The sequence below is a fragment of the Panthera tigris genome, chromosome E1 (assembly GCF_018350195.1).
Source record: "Panthera tigris isolate Pti1 chromosome E1, P.tigris_Pti1_mat1.1, whole genome shotgun sequence".
Classification (NCBI taxonomy): domain Eukaryota; kingdom Metazoa; phylum Chordata; class Mammalia; order Carnivora; family Felidae; genus Panthera; species Panthera tigris.
In genome coordinates, this window is record NC_056673.1 from 42844958 (window position 1) to 42859272 (window position 14315).

Sequence of the window (14315 nt, forward strand, 5' to 3'; positions counted from 1 at the left end):
CTCTCTCTCTCTCTCTCTGCCCCTTCCCTGCTCACACTATGTCTGTGTCTCTCTCTCAAAAAATAAACATTCAAAAAAAAAAATTAAAAAAACTAAAAATGAAAATCTTAAAAAAATTTTTTTTTCAATTCTCACCCAGACCCGGGTGGGGGCGGGTCAGAGGGGACACTCCAGAACACAAGGTGATTTAGAAGTCTGTGCCAGCCCCAGGGAGAGCAAGCAGAAAGGGCAGTCCCGAGCGGGGCAGCTGGAGAGAAAGCACACGGCCGCCCAGCTGGCCCCCCTCTCCTCCCTGGACCTCAGGGTCCTCATCTGTTAAAGCAAGGGGCTGGACTACGGTGAGGGTGTTCACGAAAACTAATATTCACTGCCCACTGAACACATGTGAGGCACCATTCTAAGCACTTTATGAGCATTCGTTATTTACATCTTACAGTAGCCTATGGGGTGCTATTCTCATTATCTCCAATTTACAGACGAGGAAGCTAGAGTCTGGACAAATAACTTGCCCAAGGTCACTGGTAGGAAGTCTCAGAGGTGGGGTTTTGGTTGGGGAAGCCTGACTCTGGGGTGCCAGCTGCCCCGCCTCACCGAAGGCCTTCCCAGGAGTATCAGCTCTTACATCCAGGACGCTCTCACGTACATTCGGGAGCGTGTAGGTGGGAGCGCGGTCAGCAGTCCCCTGACTGCCAAGTCCACAAGCCACTTCCTGGGGATTGACTTTTCTTTCTTAAAACTCTCCCTCTTGTTCAGTATTTGTATCCATTTTATTTCATCAGTAAAAACGCGGAAAATAGCAATCCTGTAAATTCTTTTAAAGATCCCGGGAACATAAGACACGTGAAAAGTAACTCACAGTACTGGGCGCACAGTAGTCGAGTAAACAGAGGGGTCCCCCCATTTCCTCGTCGCCATGGAGATACTCTCCCCTCAGTCCTAGATCCCCTTCTCAGCGCTCGTCCAGGCTGCCCTCACTGGTGTACCTTGTTGACGGCTGCTTTCTATCACCTTTATGCCACGTAAATGTCCATCCCCCATTACAACGTTGCCAAGCCTTTCCGGGGGTGTGGATTCCGCAGCTTTGCCTCTAGCCCCTGGCGCCGTATCTGGCACAGACCAGGCGCTTGGTAACGGCTGGGTTTGGCCAAGGCCACACTAACCCAATCGGAGGCAGAGTCAAAAGGAGGCTCCCAGAACTCCATGCAGGAGCCAGATGTTCTGAAATGAATGGTTCTTGACCCTCTTTGGGCCACAGACGTCTCTAACACCTGATACATGAGAACGGACGTTTCCCCATCCAAAATGTGTGTGCCACACACAGATACACCATTGAACAAAGTTCCAGGAGTTCACACGTTTATAAATTCATCCACCGGCGAGGATACGGACTTCTACGTCGGCTGATAAAAAGCACTAGAGAGACATGTAGGTACCAATAAGGAACTCTGTCCACGATATGCAATCACATGGAAAATATGGCACAGGACAGCCTCTAGAGTAGTCTCGTTTTAATAAAAGCAACTACATGTTTAGGTATGCATAAAAAGTCGAAAAAGATGTCAAAGGGCAGCTGCCTCTGCGAACGGGATTGGGGAACAAGGACTTTTGTGTTTTGGGGTATCCTTTGAAATCGTCTATAATGAGCCTGTGTTTATTTGCCATGAAAAGATCAAACAAGGCCTTAACAAAGTGAACAGACCCCCGTGCGTTAAACCCTGGACTTGTGACCAGTCAGCATCTGACCCGAGGCCATGGATGTTCTAGAAGGAGGACCAAGGAAGTGCTGTTGTTCCACATGCTGGATCTTCCTCAGGGAACACTGGAGAGTGCACACACCCGCTCTGACCTCTGATCCCTGCCCCCTCCCCCAGTGCCTGCTCTACATCCCGCCCCCCCCCAGAAAAAGGAGAGAAAGGAGGGGCTGTCTGCCCACCCGATGGCAGCTGTGTGGGCGGCCCCAAAGCCACCCCACTGAGCTCTAGGGTCGGGGAGGCAGATTCTGGAAGCGGCCAGTTCTGGCCCTGGGGAGCCTACGTGTTGTGCTTGGAGCTTTTCCGCCTGCCTCGGGGAGGTGAGAAATGGAGTATCTGTCTTCTACTATATCAGGGTTGTTTTCCTTGTTGCCTGGGACCCCGGAGAACCTCAGCAGGGCGACAGCTGAGAAGCCCAGTGACTAAGCTCCCCTAGCGCTGGGCACTGGACTCCAGGACACTTCATACTCTCGCTCTCCTCCCACCCAGCCTTCAGGAGGGACAGCTGAGCCTTCTCCGATGGCCCGGGGAGGGCACATGGCCTTGGCACCCAGTGGGAAATGCCGGCCCACGCTGGCGGGCACTCAGCACGTGCCCGGGCCGGCGGGGGGAGGCGGGGGTGGGGCCCGCTCCGTTGACACAGTGTGTCTGAAGTTTGGGGTAATACCTACGGATAGTCCCCCTCTCAGCCCATCACCCGGGGGCCCAAGCTCTACAACTGTAACATCCCGGCCCACCTACAAGCCAAGGAAGCCAGGGTATTCACATCACAATTTGCGTCCTCACCGCTGAAAGCCACAAGCAGCCGCAGCCGCGGCCTCAGCCCGGGGCCTTGAGCGTGCCTTTGGTCCTCTTCCCTTTGGGGGGAGCAGAGGGTCCCTGACAAGACCTGCTCGAAAACAAGGTCTACCGGGGAGCTAGCTTATTTCCTTTTGTCACGGGCCAAGTAAACGGCCCCCGGAAACGTTTCTCATTTCAGCCTCTCGCGGTCCTGGGCGCTAGCTCTGAGGCTGAGTTTGGGCCGAGGACAAGGTGGCTTCCAGTCAAGGTGAACTGAGGGTGGGGGTAGGAGAAAAGACACCTGAAGGGGAGGAGGGCCAGCACCAAGGTCTGTGTTCTGCTGCGGCACAAGGAGGCTCAGTTCCAGGCCCAGCTCTACGGTTCTAGGCAAGGCACGCTACCTTCTCCGGTCCCCGGTTCTACCCTGGTGAAACGAGGGAGCAGGGGAGGCGATTCACGCCCCTGCTCGCATCGATTCCCGGGACCATGAGTCTCTTCCCCTGCCCACTTCCTACAGAGCGGATCGTAGCCAGACTCTGGAGCTAGCCAAGCCTGGGTCTCTTGCTAAGTCTCATTTCCTCATAAGGTCCACCTCCCAGGACCTATTATTCCCGCCAGCAGGAGGCAGAGCCCAAAGCAAAATCAGATCTGACGTCCCAAGCGCACGGCCTCGTCCAAGAGGCACCTGTTAGGGGCAGGTTATTGTTGTGGTGGTTTTTACCTTCTGGGCCAGGCGTGAGCGGCCCCACTATGTGGTTTAGGGGTTTCAGCTCAACACGAATTGCACGACGAGCCAACACCTTCCAGGTTTGGACTTGCCCCTAAGGGCCCCGGCATCAGGAGTGGCCCAGGACGCGTGCACACTTGCGTACTCCATCTGACACACGCACACCAAGTGCAGCTCCCAGGCCGGGACATGTGACCGAGACTGCTCCCTTCCGGCTCCAGCTGACCCCAGGGTGCCCAGCGACAGCCAGGCTCTGTTAACAAGCCAGAGCCATGGCTGCCCTGTGATTGCCCTTGAAAGAAAGCAGAAGGAACACGACAGGCCACCTGCCTGGCTTCCCTCTGCAGCCCCCGGAGCCCAGGCGCACCTTTTTCTTTCGGGCCTACCTTTTTGACCGCACACTGGAAGCCAGTCTGCTTGTCCTGCATCCTGTGCACCTCTCCGAAGGAGCCTCTGCCCAGGCAGGGCTGGCGCGTGGCCCAGTGGACCTCCTCTCGGTACTCATAATCCACCGGCTTGAGTTTCTGGGGTTGGCAGGAGACAGAAGCCAGTTTCAGTGACCAGGGCAGCGGGCGGGACGAAGGGTTACAGTGAGGAAGGCTCTCTGGCTGGTCGTCCTTGCCAGGCTGCTGGGGCAGCGCCCTCACCACCAGAGACACCCCCGGGTCTGAGGCAGGGCTCTGCAGGGGCAGGACCGGAGGGAGTTACAGGCATAAAGTGAAGGCAGTGGACAGCCTCGCCGGCTGCCCAAGCTAAGCCGACCCTTGTGGCGAAAGATCCTTCTCCCCAGACTTGTGGTTGTGGGACACAAATGGAATTGTCGGGGCGCCTGGGAGGCTCAGCCGGTTAAGCGTCTGACTCTTGACTTTGGCTCAGGTCATGGGTTTGAGCCCCGCACGGGGCTCTGCACTGATAGGGCGGAGCCTGCGTGGGATTCTCTCTCCTCTCTCTCTGCCCCACCCCTGGCCCCCAACCTCTCTCTCAATATAAATAAATCAAACTTTAAAAAAAATGGAACTATCAACAACCTTGACCAAAAGTATAGCTCCGAAGCTATAAGGTAGAAAAAAGGGAAGAGACCATGAAGAGGGGTGGGGGACAAAGGATCATGTCAAAGATGGATGGAATAACCCCCAGAAATTGAAGTCTGGTAAAATCATCTTAGAGTTATAAAGCTCTCCAGCAGAGCACTGGAGGGAAAGAGGAAGGCCAGGGGGATATGCAGATGGTCAAGAGCCTCGTCTTTCATAGCAGGGGTCAGGAGGGAACATGTGCAGTTGATGCTTGCTTATTCCTCTTTCTCAGTATGTGTATCATTCAACACACACACACACACACACACACTCTTCAGCAATAACTTAATAAGTTCGGCAATAACTTCAGAAGAACTCAAAGCAGAAATATCTAAAAAGCCTGAAGAATGATCTGGAGGTGGAGCAGGGGATACTGCCTCTCGCCAGGAATGAGCACTTTCCGACTATCTGATGACGATACAGATACTTCGATACAGAGTGAAGACTACGCCCCGCCCCACTCCCCGCCCCGCCCCCCCCCCCCCCCGACTCCCCGCAAAGGTGGGAAGTAAAAAGGGTCTGGCAGGTTTCCAGTGATGCTTTGCCCCCCAGAACAGGTCCCGCCTGACGGCCAGCTGCTGCTCTGGGCCCCAGAGCGGGTGGTACATGTACCTGTGTTTGGGGGATGGCTTACCTCTGTAAGCAGGACCCCCTCGCTGTCCATCGTTTCAGGGCTGGGCTTCTGGGGCTTGAAACCTCCTGCCGACCAGGTCTTGGCCAGGCTGGCCAGGCTGTGGGCCTGGCCTGAGCTCACACTGCCTTGTAGGGCGTGTACCATGTACTCCTCCACAGAAAACTTGTCATACGGGCCCCGGGACGGGCAGCCGGGCTCCAGGTGTGGGCCGGGCACAGGCTTCTGACCGTCCACACAGGCCAGTTTGCCCAGGTGGGGGCCGGACAGGGGCTGCTGGCTGTCTATACAGGCCAGTTTGTCTAGGAAGAAGGACTCTAAGGGGTGAGGTTTCCAGGGCTGGAGAGGGTGGAACGGGAAGGGATGGGGCAGTCTGCTGTAGGGGAAGGGGTGAGCGGGCTGGGCCAGGGGGCCTAGATCCTGGGGGTGGTGGAGTTTCCACACGTGATTTAGACATTGCAAGGGGCTGATGAGTTTGTGGAGTTCTGATCGAGGCAGTGCCGGCCGCAGGCCCTCCTCGAGCTTCTTGAAACAGAGTTGGCCGAGGCCCGGCTCCTTCAGAGGCTTGGTGAACTGGAGGGCGTTCCTCACATATGGGGGGCCCAGTGGGGACTCATCCTCCTGTGGGGGAAAACACAGGTGGTAGTACATACACAGGGCCAGGCTGAGGCACGGGCACCGTCCCGAAGGCCCCACGAGCCCGGGGTCTGGGGGGCGCTGGCGGGGCTCACCTGCACGGGGACAGTGCAGCTCTCCTGCTCCGGGGTTCTGGGGAGGGGTTTGGCCAAGGCCGCTCCCGCCTGAGCCAGGGACTTGGAGCTCTTCTTCTTGCGTTTCTTCTGGGCTTTGCTGCGACGCTTCCCCTTCCAACACACACGGGCCATTTTGCCCTCGGTTGCGTGGGCCACATTGTTGGGGATCTGATCGAGACTCTCGGACTGGCTGTCAAAAGGGACGGATACGCACGTGGAGTGTGAGGAGGCAGGAAGGCGGAACAGCTCGGGTAACTGCAGTTAGAGTCGTGGAGACCTGAGCTCAGATCCCAGCCCAGGGAGTCCTTGTGTGAACGTGGGTGAGTTCCTAAGCCCCAAGGAGCCTCCATTTTCTCATTTATAAAATGGGTGTAGGATTTCCTGCCATGCAGAGGAAGATGAGGTTTAAAGGAAACCGCTCATTTAGAAAGCTTACCTCGGCACCTGATCCCAAGGCAAGCTTCCCATAGACGGCAGCTATTACTACCGTGATGGGGTGCACAAGGCTCTATGGGGGGGGGCGGGGAATGGGAGGACGCGAGGTTCTCTCACCGCTCTCCAGGGTGGGCTGCCCCTGGAGAGGTCCCGGGGTCGGGGGGCGTGTGGCTAGGAGGGCCACACTCCCCAGCGGGCATTCTCAGCTCTGACAACAGTCTGTTTCTGTTGCCTCTGGACGGAGGGACGGTTGAGTTTGGGCACCAACCCCCCCCCACTGGTTCCTGGAGATACCTGGTTTCTGGGAATGTAAGCTGCTATATAAACAGACACCGTGGCTGGGCTGATGCCCGGTATCAGGGGAGCCTCCCCTCCTCCGACAGCCTACAGGCTCACTACCACCATGGATCCAAGCTGGCTTTCCCCCTGCCAGGCATTAAGGCATTGGCCACAGAATAGTGTCTGAAAAAGCCGCAGCCTTAGCTGCCCCCCGCCCCCAAATGGCCTCATCTTCTGCCCCCTGCAAAGGAGGCAGACTCACACCAGTCTTGGGTGGGGGGTGGGGTGGGGGGGACTGCTAGAGGCCTATGGGCTTCTCCCAGGCACCTGAAAGAAATGGGCCCATCAGAAACCCCCTACTCTGGGCCGAAAGGCCTCTGGGGCGGTATAAGGAATCCGATCAAACACTGAACATTTCTTGGTGCAAAAGCAGCAGCCTTCCCCACAACCTTTTCATCACGAACGCTTTCCAAATCCCCATGATAAAAAAGTCCGTCTGTTGGTAGAGGAGGGAACTGTTTTCCAGGTTCAACCTGCAGTTGGCCAAAAACCATCTTTGGGGATGGGGAGCCCGGGGAGCAGACTGAGCCCCCTTCTAGCCTCCTTTCCACGGGGCCCCCCAGCTGTGAATCCGTCGGTCCCTTTCTGATCCCCAACCCTCATCCCTCCTTGGGTGTGTCTCGAAGGGGAAAAGACACCAGCGGGTTTCTCTCATAGTTCGAGCGGCCCCTCGGCGCCTGCACTCATGGTCACGCACCAGTGGGAAAAAGACTCCTGTTTCCAGCACACTCCCTATTGATGGGAAACGAGGGGGAGCAGCAAGGACTCCGAGGAGAATAAAAATAAAACGTCAAGCTGATGGGACCCAGAGGCAGTCATCCACACGCCATGAAAAGCTTTTGAAAAGCTTCTTTGGCTGACAGAGCGGTTCAGCCAGGAAAACCTGGGCGGGCTCCAAGAGCTGAACCACAGGTGCTGGAGGAGGGAGCCAGGGGTCACTTGGGAGCGGCCTGAGCGAGCAGCTGGGGGGGGAGGGATGACGCGGTTTCAGTTCCCTGGGCCCCATGCAAGCTGGCCTCCTTACCTGTACTGTTTGGACCCGGCGATGAAAATCCGCTCTGAAAAGGTAGGGCTGAACTCTTGGCTGTTCTCACCTTGTGAGTCAAGGAAAAGAGAGGTTGGACAGGCAGAAAGGAGGAGAGGAAGAAGAGGGACTCGGCACTGAGGAGACAGACATTTTACAGATATCCTCTTGGGCTGCCGTGCCTCGGCCTCACCACCTGCCTGCCGGCCCACCCCCCCTGCCAACAAGAGCAAAGGGCATGCTGATAATAGGGCGTGATAAGGGTGCCCACCTCACTTCACCGTGGCCCTTAACTGAGATGATCTATATAACACATAACACACCCAACGGAGTGCCCGGCACGTAGTAACAGTTCAGTAAGTATCAGCTCTTGTGGACGTCTGTATGTGTGTAAATGCGTGTATTATGACCACGGGCATCTCGCTCACTCCATTTTAATTTGTATTCTCTCATCGCTTCTCAAAAACCAGCCAGAAGGAAGCGGAACTCAGGGCAAGATGTGTATAGGTGGGAAAATGCCACCACGAGCTGCCAGGCTCTCCCCCGAGAGGGGGGAGCCTCTTGGAGGGTGGGGGAGAGAGAGAGGAGGACTTCTGGCCTCACCCAGGCACCTGAGGGTTTCTCAGGCTCTGGTGGCAGTGACCAGGCAGAGTCATTTTGAAGTATCTTGGGTGGAAGCAGAAAGGACCAGACCAGGCCCCGCCCTGGAGTGGCCTATGTCCCCTCAACTGGCTCAGCAGGCCCAAGAGCAGGTGTTCATTCTCTAGGGTGGGGCCACCTCAGCATGGAAGGTGGTGAAGGGCCTACAGGCCCCAGAGGGGCTTTCCAGGAGACCTGGCCTTTCCTGTCTGGGGCCTCTCCAGAGATGCTCAGGCTGCCCAAGGTCACAGCACAAGGCTAATGGCCTGCCTGACGATCCTGCCAAGAGCCCTAGGACCTGTGAAGCCTCCCAGCTCTCTTCCCCTGCTCCGGTCGTGACGGGCAAAAGCCTCCCTGCGCCACTCCTCCCTTCTGTGCTCTGTTCCCTGGCACCGTTACGGCTCCTGCTTCGACTCATTCTTGGCCTACCCCCCAGGCTGTGTCTTGTGAAAATCTCAGAGAGCCGCTGCCCTGACCTCCTGCCCCTGCGCCGTGCCACCCTGGCGCAGGGACCGTGCCCACCTGTAGGCCCGCCCACCTGCCCTCTCTGTCCCCAGCCCGGGCCCTTACATTCGGCCTGCGCGATGATGGAGATGGCGGCCAGTCCTCCCTCGGAGCCTTCCTTGGCTGTGCCTTTGGTGATCACGTCGTTCAGGATGTCCCACTTCCCGCAGAACACAGGGCTCTTCTCTACGGCCTCGAGCTTGTTGGCGGGGTTTTGCTTCTTCCCCATCGCCTGTGTCTTCTCCTTGGCCTTGGCGAGCTCCTTCTGCCCGGCCGCCGAACCAGGGGCGCCTGGGCAGGCCATTTCCATCACTGCCATCTCCCAGGCTCACGCTCACCCTGAGGGACCAGACGCAGAGCAGGTCACTCTCGGATCCCACGGGGCCCCGGGCCAGGCTGGGTGGGAGGAGAAAAGCGGGGGGAAAGGCGCTCTGCCTCATACATTTACCTTCCAAACAGCCCAAGTGACGAAGGAGTCAACCTTTCTTGTTCCTTGTGGCACCGGCCCCCGCCCCTGGTCCCGTCAGCACACCACCACAAACAGACTCCCCCACTCGGCCCACAAGGAGGATTCCAGCCCACTTCCTCCAGAACCACCACGGCACCGACATCTGGGATTGGTTCATTCTTGCTTTTACAAATACTGGCTGAATCGTTTTCTGTGGCTCACTTTATGGTGAATTTTGCTCCCTCAGAACACGGTGGTACATTCCATACTCCAAAACTGCCAGTCACCCCACTGACTTGCCTTCTTAGAGGACATGTCTACACTGGCCACGATGGCTCTTTTCCAAATGGGGAGAATCAAGTTTTTATTCTCTTGCAGGAGGTAGATAAATGTATGTGCGTGTGTGTATACAGATTTATGTGTGCATATATACATCTCTCTCTCTCTCTCTCTCTCTCACACACACACACACACACACACACACACACACACACACACAATGTTACAAAGTCTAAAAATCAGCATGCAAATGACAGCGCCTGCACTCGACTCCTTTCCCAGGACACATCTGTCTGTGGCCTTCCAGAAGGAACTGCCATGCTTCCATCTGTAATACTCATTTGCCGACAACCTACGTATCCTCATTCTTCCAGGCAACATTAGTAGTGGAATTTGTATTAGAGCCCCCAACGCCAACCTGTACCTCTAGAAATCTGAAGACAAAGCACAGGGCTTCAACTCTCTGGGCTCTCTCTCCAGCGGCCCTGTGTGTTCCCTGGAAGCCCCAAGGGGGTGGGAGCCCGGCGCTGAGGCAATCTGTGCAAACGGCATGTGGACTAGAACTGTCAGGAAAGAGATCTGCACCGATCTGGGATTGCTCCCATCTGGGAGCCTTTTTAAAGACTAGGACTGTGGACTCCCAAAGTGTAGGTCCCTCCTGGGTCATGACTTGCTTTAGACCAAGCCTGAGAAGGCATCACATTCAGACAGGTTTTTAATTAAGTGCTCTCTGCTGGCAGGTTGGTCTAAAGCTGTTGGTAACAGATGGGAGTGTTCCCTGCTGTAAGTGCACTCATTCCGGAACACGCCTCCATTTGCTCGTGGGGCGGAAAGGCAGGCCGTGTGAAGGCGAACCTCTACACCGCTGGCCCTTTGCCCTGGGTGGCTAGAAGCTGACATGGGACGGTGGGAGGCTGGGCATCTCAAGGCCGAAGTCCTCTTCTTATGGAGTCTGCCTCCCTGCAATGGCCACAAAGCACTGAACCAGCTCCACTGAGCGGGAGGGTGAGGGTGGGATGGGCTTGTTGGTCACTACTAACTTGATCCTTTCATCTCTGCCTTCAAGGGTCTGCTGGCTTTGAAGTCAGAGCAGCTCCAGCTTTCAGCACAGATGCTTGGGTGTGACCCCGAATTCGGATGCTGAGGAGGCTGCATGGGAGGTCTCGTTGTTACGCGATGACCTTAAGAAGTCTAAGGGGTGTTCTGACTTCCAAGTGCCTACCTATCTCAGCCTCTTTACCAGGGAAAATGGGGTCTCAGAAACAAACCCTGCGGCACTTGGGTGGCTCAGTCGGTTAAGCGTCTGTCTTCGGCTCAGGTCACGATCTCCCAGTTTGTGAGTTCGAGCCCCGCATCGGGCTCTGTGCTGACAGCTCGGAACCTGGAACCTGCTTCAGATGCTGTGTCTCCCTCCCTCTCTGCCCCTCCCTTGCTCATGCTCTGTCTCTCAAGAACAAACAAACAAACAAACAAACAAACATTCAAACGAACAAACAAAAAAACGAACCCCAAGCCCTCTGGACCTAACACCACTAGACGTGTGCCTGCAGTGCTGTAATCTCATTCTCACTTGAAGAAACTGATGCAAACCAGGTGGAGACTCGCCCAAGGTCACCCAGCCTCGTGTGGCACTGCAGGACCACAGCCTGGAACCTCCAGCTCCAGGCTGTACTGCCCCCTCCCCAAGTCTCCTGCACTACAGGCAAACTCAAGGGGGAAACTCACGGCCCTGCCTGGTCAGAAGGCTCCTGAGGGCAGGAATGGCACGGCGGGGCATAGACGAGACGATCGATGTTGGCTGAATGGGGGAATCGGAGGATGACCTACAGAGACAGGATGATCCTGGGCACCAGGGATAAAGAGGAAGTTCCATCTGAGGAGTGAGACAAACGAGGCCAAGCTGTCAGTGGTTGCTGCAGGGGCACTCAGCTATTGGAGAACTGGCTGCGTTGGGCTCACGGGGCTGTCTCTGTCTGACATGGCTCATCGTGAGCTAGAGCCCTCCAGAGAGGCTGGGGGGCGGCCCCTCTCCCCCAGGAGCCGTCCTTTCACCTTGGGGGTTAGCTGGGCCGCTGGCCAGGGGCTCTGATCCCCCTCCATGAGCATGCTGGGCTCCCCAGGCCCAGAGAAGCTGAGGCTGAGGCAGCCGGGCTAAGGGCCTCCTCTGCAGTTCCCTGATGACTCATCCCACAGCCTGGCAGGCAGAGAGAGGAACAAGCAGGCCGTTGAGAAACTAACCCAGCAGCTGGCAGCTGAACCTGTGAAGGGCACGGGAAAACAGGCTGACCCTCACCTCCCAGGGCCACAAAATCACGGCCTGGGAGCTGTGCGGCTTCTCCTGTGCCATGTGACCGTGACTCAGACCCTCGCTGACAGCCTCCAAGTTCAAGAAGCTATTCTCAGGATACTCTGGCCTGATGGCAGGTCTCCTACACATTCACACACGCTTGCTGCCCCCCCTCCCCCCGCCTCCTTCCCCACTTCTGTAAGGGGCCTGGCCTACAAAAAACCGGGGTTCTCACGAAGCCTGGGACTGCTGGCCGGGTGGCATTTCCAGCCCTGGGCTTGTTGCCCCGGACCACTGCCCTACGGCCTTGCCCCTTCTCTCTCCCGCAGCTTGTGGGGTGAAGACTGAGTGGGGGCCAGCTGCGCCTCTGCCTTTGAAGGCGTGTCAAAATCCTGATCCATTACTCAGTCTGGACGCCCTCCCCAGCTCCACTCAGGTCTCAAATGCATTCTGCCCCTCTGCTCTCTCGCAGGGCTGAAGACGTGGGCCCTGGCAACAGCCACACCCACTCAGCTCACTGACAAGGCCACGAACAAAAGGGGAAAGAAAGGCGTGGAATTTATTCAGTATCAGACCCGACGTGGGGCTCAAACCCACGACCTGTGAGATTATGACCTGAGCTGAAGTTGGCTGCTTAACCGACCGAGCCACCCAGGCGCCCCAGCCGAGTTGGGGAATTCTTAATGTGGCTTCAAGGACAGCTTCAGGATGGTCTGTGAACCGCAGAAACTACATTCAGTTTGTATTTTTCCAGAGAAGAGGTCCACAGCTTCCATCATAATTTTTAAGGGTCTGCCGTTCCCCAGAAGGTTACCATAGTCTCTCCAGAAGATCAAGACCAGGGTTAATGCCTGATTTTGGCATTGCTCTTCGTGTCAAGGAAGAGCTCAAAAACACAGCAGTTTCCTACCCGACTGCAAGTTAGAATGGCCTGATGAGTTTTAAAATGCACTCGCCCCAGACATACTGAATCAGTTGCTGGGCGTTAAGCCCAGAATCTGTACTTGTGACAAGTTCTCTGGGTGATTCTGATGCCAAGGGGCCAGAGACTGCCATCTGACCCCTGCTCTATACTGTAAGGCTGTGCCGTCCAAAATGGCAGCCACATGCGGCTCTCTACATTTAAATCAACTGAAATTCAATCACATTTAAACTCAGTTCCTCAGTCACACTAGTTATCATATTGGACAGTGCAGATAGAGAACATCGCCATCACTGCAGAAAAGTCCTAACAGACAGCTCTTATTTAAGGCTGGGATAGTAATGTTTTCTCCAACAGCAAAATTTCTGTTCCTGGGATCCTGGGACAGGAGTTTAGACTAAATGAATTGCCGATTAACTGGAAGGTCCGAAAATATGCTTTAATTTGATCTTCAGTGATGATAACCTTTCTAAAATGTATCATATTTCAGTTCCCTCTTTGAGGGAGTACAGTAAAAACACCAGACTAGGAACTAAAGGATAGGAGTTCTAGCTTTGGCAACTTAAAAAAAAAAAAAAAAAAAAAAGGCAGTGAGACCATTTTTGTCAAATGAAATCCTAGCTCAATGCCCAATATATAAAAGCACGCAAACGATAACGTGGCTCACATGAAGAAAGAGGTGCTCGCTAAAGAAGGCGGGCGGGAGCCCCACGTGGTCAGCTTTCTCTCATCCACCCAGGATTTCCGTGGAAGCCGAGGTCCTCTCTTCTGAGGAAGAAAGCTTGAAAGCCAGTGACCTAGGAAATCTTCCAAGGTTCCTTCTAGTTCCCCAACCAGATTTGTTCCCCAACCAGATGCAACGGATTCGTCAGGATCATCGGAGGGCAGGATGACCGATTCGGAATCAACACTGTCGGTATTCACTAAGCACCTACCATTATCGACCTCATTTTCAGATGTGAAGACCGAGGCTTGGAGAAGGTCAGTGGCCTGCCAGAACAGCCGCACAGCTACAAGCTGCAGAGGTGGGGCTGGACCCACGTGGCTGTCTCCAAGCCTGCATGTTCAACCCTGAGCAGACCACCCAGATTCTTCTGTTAGCTGCTCCCGACTTGTTTTGAGAACCAGGTGAGGTAGCATACAGGACACGCCAGGCGGTCTGCCCGGCCCACAGAAGATGTTGGATCAAAGTTCATTTTCTTGCCCTGCGCCTGGCTCACAGATGCCATCACTGAGACAATGGGATTTCTCCGTGTTGGCATCATAGAGTCAATGTTTCCAGCCGTAGCTGAGGCCTTCAACGCACTGAGCCTCGGTTCTCTGTATATAAAAGGGAAATAAAAATCTCCGTTTCGTAGGGTCATCTTGGAAATGTCCACTGCGGGACCAGGGCAGACCGGGGCAAATCCCTGTCATGACTATTTCATCTGGAAGTACAAACTTATCCTCTTCTGAATGCCCAGAGGGGACACATAGCAGAAGCAGAATGACTCAACTTCCTTCATAAGATATTAGTTGAAAACCAATCTTATTCTGATGCTTCCTCTTTTGAGCCTTCAGCTTGCCTGGCCACTAGGCCGCACTGGGCTGGCCTCTGCCTATCAAGAATGAGGGGCTGTGCAGGAAGGGGAACCAAGGTCAAGTGCAAGGCAGTGTGAGCAGGCCTGGCAAAAACAGCCATCTGGCCTGGCAGATCCAGAGATCCCCATGTACACTCAGCCCCG

At 55.4% G+C, this 14315-nt stretch overlaps 1 protein-coding gene across 1 annotated transcript in view; it reads right to left on the reverse strand.

The window, feature by feature from the left end:
• MAP3K14 (mitogen-activated protein kinase kinase kinase 14) overlaps positions 1 to 14315 on the reverse strand; it is a 43099-nt gene that overhangs the window by 10594 nt on the left and 18190 nt on the right. The window contains exons 2-6 of the mRNA XM_042967011.1: positions 8722 to 8994; positions 7513 to 7582; positions 5694 to 5904; positions 4966 to 5583; positions 3645 to 3782 (exon numbers count right to left, since the gene is read on the reverse strand). Of these exons, the coding sequence (XP_042822945.1) occupies positions 3645 to 3782; positions 4966 to 5583; positions 5694 to 5904; positions 7513 to 7582; positions 8722 to 8974 (1290 nt within the window). The 5' untranslated portion in view covers positions 8975 to 8994. The remainder of the gene's footprint in view (positions 1 to 3644; positions 3783 to 4965; positions 5584 to 5693; positions 5905 to 7512; positions 7583 to 8721; positions 8995 to 14315) is intronic.